The 6,000-nt window shown below is 37.8% G+C and overlaps 1 protein-coding gene across 3 annotated transcripts in view; it reads left to right on the top strand.

Annotated features, from left to right (window-relative positions):
* nbeab (neurobeachin b) overlaps positions 1 to 6,000 on the top strand; it is a 464,498-nt gene that overhangs the window by 225,354 nt on the left and 233,144 nt on the right. For all 3 annotated transcript variants that reach the window (XM_072691521.1, XM_072691520.1, XM_072691522.1), the window contains exons 31-32: positions 1,085 to 1,211; positions 4,584 to 4,711. In XM_072691521.1, the coding sequence (XP_072547622.1) occupies positions 1,085 to 1,211; positions 4,584 to 4,711 (255 nt within the window). The remainder of the gene's footprint in view (positions 1 to 1,084; positions 1,212 to 4,583; positions 4,712 to 6,000) is intronic.

Here is a 6,000-nt window from a genome sequence, read left to right as displayed (position 1 = left end):
TGCAGATCGCTGATCCACTAGTGTCAGTTTTAGATGGCTAAATGTATGAGAGAAGATAGCAGCGAACAATAGGGGTGACGGGAGGGCATCACTGACACCCGGCTAGTTCCCTCTCTTCTGAAGCTAGGGCGCAAGGGAAGGTGAGGTGGAACTGATTTCGGATTTGACCGAATTCTGCCTTCTTCCCCTTGGCTAGCCTCACCTCTCCTGCTTGTTTCTGTTCTCTGAGGGATGCTAGTCCCTGCCAAGTGGAGTGACGGATGTGTAATAGAGTTCCCGTCCTCCGCTGTCTCGCGACGCCTCGTGCTTTCACGCGATGACAGTCCATCCCTATGATATATCTATCACACGTTGGGAGCTAAAGGAGACGCCGCGGAGAGGAGGCTTTGACAGGAACAGAAATGAGGGGAATGTAGACAGTGATCAAATCTCTCGCGGGGAAGAGGCTGATTGGTGCTTGATAGCTGCTCTTGATGTACTTATGCTGTTTCCTGCCTGAAATATGTCATAATTGGACAGAGTGACATTAGAGGTTTGGTGGCTGCTTTCCGATGAAGTTTTTTAGGGCGTTGTTTTCTGAATTGGATTTGTACTGATGCTCTTAGATGTTATGGCAGTTTTCATTGCTTTGCTTAACTCCCAGAAGTGTAAACTTTGTTCTACAGTACTATGCAAATGTAATAACATATTTAATTACACAGTTAATTACTTTAACAGTTGATTTACACTTTCTCTTAACAGGTTGGAATCGGCACGTCTACCAATTTTGTGTGTCAATTCAGATCATCATAAGATGTCTCTGCTTTTAATTACAATTAGCGTCAAATTATTTATTACTGAAACTTCCCATATCATGGGAAAATATATTAAAATATAGCATTATTTCTTCTATGCCCTTCTGAGCAGATCGTGTAATGTACTGAGAAATACAGTTAGGGGTTCATACTTAGAAATAAAGTTAGGGGTTACCTTATACATCAGATATATACATCTGTTTGCTTTGTGCTTCAGTGTGTTGTATTTACACACCGGGGGTGCACTTAGAGCACTGGTCATTCCTCTCTGTTTTCTCTCTGTCCCACAGGAGCTGCAGAGCCTGCCTCTTCCTCTTGCTCGTCTTCCTCCAGCTTTGTGAACGGAGCCACCAGTAAGAACCTGCCTGCAGTGCAGACTGTAGGGCCGATGCCTGAAGACACCATGGAAAACATGAGGTGAGCTACAGTGCAGGAGATGTGTTAGGTGAATATATATATATATATATATATATATAGTATGATATGATTTTTTATTATATTTTTATTATTTATATTATATATTATATTTATTAAATATAAATGCATAGTTTTATACAACAATGCAACCATTCTGAACCATCATTTCTTATTATATTTTTAAATATTGCGTATATAATATTGTGCCCTTTCTTGACTTTTATTTAGTGGTTTACATATATGCACATATAAGTATATAATTGTATATAATGCATATAATGCAAATAAAAAAATACGTGTATTATTACATATGGGTTCTCATATATAGGTTCTTACAGTACATACTACACATGACACATACTACATACTACACATAGATACCACAATATCAGCGCTGTCAAACCAACTAATAGCAGCTTTACAGGAGCTTTGTATTCCAGGTCATTTTGGAGCAGTTCTATTGGGCCCTTCGTCGTAAAATATTGACACAATGTAAATAACAATGTAGACGTCATAACATTGAAGAACGACAATAAAAGAGATGCAGTATATCATATGAAATTGATATTGTGGTATGGAAAATGTGTGTGTGTGTGTGTCAGTCCATGGTAAATAATGGCAGCAGCAGAGCATCACCACCAGAGGGGGTCTGTATTCATCCCCAGCCATTAGCCGCTTTCAGACGCCCGAGCTTTCTTTTGTTTCCAGCTGAGGTGAAAGATCATGTGGTTTGCTTTTGTCATTGTTGTGGAGGTTGCAACAAACAAGACATCCCACACCTCACACATCACCTGGGGAGTGTGTGTGTGTGTGTGTGTCTGTGTGTGTATGTGTGTAAACTGTCAAGCAGGGCAACGCAAGTGCTAATATGAAAGAATTGGATGGATTATGTGTAGGTGTGTGTGTGTGTGTGTGTGTGTGTGTGTGTGTGTGAGTGTGAGTGTGTGTGTGTGTGTGTGTGTGTGTGTGTGCACATCATTCTGACCTTAGGACCATCCACTGTTCTCATCTAACACTTTGTGACAGAAATCACAAAGCCCAGCCACTGTGACTGCGGAAGAGAAAGTGTGAGCTTCTGTGTGTGTGTGTGTGTGTGTGTGTGTGTGTGTGTGTGTGTCACTCTTTTCTCTCTGGGGGTCTCTCCACTTCACACACACTCTCCTCTCCTCCTATCCTGCACTACGACTCGCAAATCAGTTGCCATGGCAGCAGTAACCGACAGCACTTACGGCGAGTGTGAAGTCAATGATGAAAGTGTCTGGCTGTAGAGGCTCCGCTGCCTAACCTGCGGCTCAGACGCTCACTCTGCATCAGCAGCAGCTCACACTCAAACACAACAACTTCAACCAGCCAGCAGTTCAGCAGTGTTTTACCCCAGTTCACACATTATTATTCACTTAAAACCTGAACCTGTAGCAAACCAGCAGAGAACCTGGCTGGTATTAGGTACAGAGGGTGAGACAGGAGTCAGGAGACATGGAAATGTTTGCTGATTGGTTATCAGATTGTAAAATTGTATCTCGGTATTGATCACTGATCTCATCATAACCGTATGTATTTAAAAGCTGTGTATATATTGGTAATGATTTCAGTGTAACAATAGGTGCTAGTACACCTATTGTTGTGATACACCATTGCAGTCCAAGAGAAGGTTTAATATAAGTTTAATATAAAATACATTATATATATATATTCTCTAGTCCGATATTGTGAGAAACGTGAGGAAATCTTAATATTACATTGAATTAATTATAATTAATTAATCTTCATCTACCATCTGTGTATAAGACCATATTCACCGTTACTGTTGGACACAGATGAAACTTGGCCTCCACCTTTAACCCATTTGTGCAGAGAACACACACACACTAGTGATCAAACACACACAGTGACAGTAAGCACACGTACCCAGAGTGAGGACAGCCATCGCTGAGCTGTCTGTAGAACAGGGAGGGTGAAAAGCTTAGCTCATAGGCCCAACAGTGTTAGCTTGCCGAGCATAGGTATCGACAGGTATCCTGTCGATGCCCAGCATTCCAACTGCTGACCCCCCATATATATATATATATATATATATATGTGTGTGTGTGTGTGTGTGTGTATATTATATATATATATATATTCTAAAGATATGACAATTTGCATGACAGCGACTATCTCAATATATATCTATCTCAATATATATCTATATTATATATATATATATATATAATATAGATATATATTGAGATAGATATATATTGAGATAGTCGCTGTCATGCAAATTGTCATATCTTTAGAATGTGGCAACGACAATATACAAATATATATATATACACACACACAAAAGCTTAGCTCATAGGCCCAACAGTGGTAGCTTGCCGAGCATAGGTATCGACAGGTATCCTGTCGATGCCCAGCATTCCAACTGCTGACCCCCCATATATATATATATATATATATATGTGTGTGTGTGTGTGTGTGTATATTATATATATATTCTAAAGATATGACAATTATATATATATATATATATATATGTGTGTGTGTGTGTGTGTGTGTGTGTGTGTGTGTGTGTGTATTGTGATCTTTTGACCTAAAAACAGATTTACTTAACTACAATAAAAATAGGTTATATTATATTATTTTATATTACACACAGTAATATATACAGCGATGCGTAGTTAGTAGTATAGATTTATAGTGTAATAAACACTACATATAAGAGCTGCATGATATTGTATTCTTTGAGATATATATTGGAAGTTTTGAAAAATATATATATATTTTTACTAGAAGTCACCAGAAGTCATCAGAATAATCCAACATATGATATACATAAATATTATTGTTATAAATTAGAAAATATGTAATTTATAATAATAATAATAATATTGAGCAAATATAATCTGCGATTGCGGTGGCAATGCTAAAGCGATGTATTGTTCAGCCCTACTATTTATGTATATTAGCGGATTATAAAGTCGTTATGGAGTTTTGTCCATCATATATTCCTCACAGAGTTTATAATAAGTAGTGATCAGGTGAAAACTCCATGCCCGGCCATCAGACCGGGCAAGCTCTCCAGAATGTTAGCACAGATCTCCATTTATCCTAATAATGCGAGGCTAGATTTCCCAGTTTACAGTTCTGCGCTGCTGAGCTGTGGGCTGTGGTTTTGTTGGTAATCAGGGCTAATCCAGAACTGGAAACAACACGCTATAATACTAGCATGAAAAAAATTCGTTACATCAACAAATTGTTTAAGCCCAGTCACATATGTGTTGTTTTGTATGATTTGCTGCTATATTCCTTATCCATGAACTGTCTTTATGTTTACTTCTTATCTTATTCATAATTATTCATTATTTCTCTCTCTTTTCTTTCCTATAGTATCACCACTAAATTGGAGCGTGCCCTGGAGAAGGTGGCCCCCTTACTGAGGGAGATTTTTGTGGACTTTGCACCCTTCCTGAGTCGCACTCTGCTGGGAAGCCATGGCCAAGAGCTTCTTATAGAAGGTACAGTATAAACGACCTTCTTCTGTCTGTGCAGATACACCGTCGTCCTCACTGACCTCTCAGCCTTATGGTCACTGTTTGCTGGACTTGCTATTAATCCTGCAACTAATCACAAGCCTAACCTCGTCTTCAGAAAAGAAAAGGAAGAGCTACAATAAAAAGTAGTCAGAAATATATAAGTGATATATATTCACACACAAACACACACACACACACACACACACACAAATGTGTTTGATGTGTGGTATGTCTAATAAACTGGCTCTAGGAAACCAATTCTTAGAATATCTCAGTGCAAGACGAAGCTCGGATAGAAGCTTTAATAGAGATCAATAGATGATCAGGCATTAGCTTAGAGAGGAACGTCTGAGTGTGTGTGTGTGTGTGTGTGTGTGTGTGAATTAGAGTTAGTTATGAGATTTAATCCATATTTCATCATAAATAAAGTGTAATCTACCTTCTGAGCTCAACAGTAGCGGCGCTGTATTTGCATCTCTAAATAAACCCCCTAATACGTCACTAGGCTCTGCAGAGAGAGAGAGAGAGACCTACTGGAGGAAGTTGGGGCCAAACTTGATAAGATGATTCATTTCTGTAAAAAGTGTCAATGTTGACAACACTATTATATATATATATATATATATATATATATATATATATATATATATATATATATATAATTAATGAGAGGTGTATAATTTTGAATACAGCAGTTATTATAATAGTAGAATATGCAAAGTTTGTCTCTGTAGAAGATGTGAATTTTCCAACAGCATGTATTTGAACTGGGGTGATAGTAATGCAGATATGTACTCTATATGTAGTATATACATTGCATTACAGCCCTAATGAAAAAAAATATATACATGTATATGTATAAACACACACACACACACACACACACACACACACACACATATATATATATATATATATATATATATATATATATATATCGGTTTCTGTATCTGTCAGTTCAAAATATCGAAATATTTTAAAGTACCAAAAATGGGCGTGGCCTAAATCTAGAGTTCATATTTAATGTTTATATTTTCTGAAATACATAATATATATATATTAACAGCTAGTTCTGGCCACACAAGCTGATTGGTTCAGGCATTCGAACCATGCTCTTTTTTTCATCATAACAGCTGTTTCACTCCGACAGGAAAACACACCGAGCTTACTTTCAGTACTTTCACATTTCAAAACCTCTCAAGAGTTTCAATTCAAGCAGAAGACTTTTACCTCCTCTCTCTCTCTCTCTCTCTCTCTCTCTCTCTCTCTCT

Source organism: Salminus brasiliensis, chromosome 11 (assembly GCF_030463535.1).
Source record: "Salminus brasiliensis chromosome 11, fSalBra1.hap2, whole genome shotgun sequence".
Taxonomy (NCBI): Eukaryota; Metazoa; Chordata; class Actinopteri; order Characiformes; family Bryconidae; genus Salminus; species Salminus brasiliensis.
Note: the sequence above shows the minus strand (reverse complement) of the source record. Positions and strands in the feature narration are given on the sequence as shown.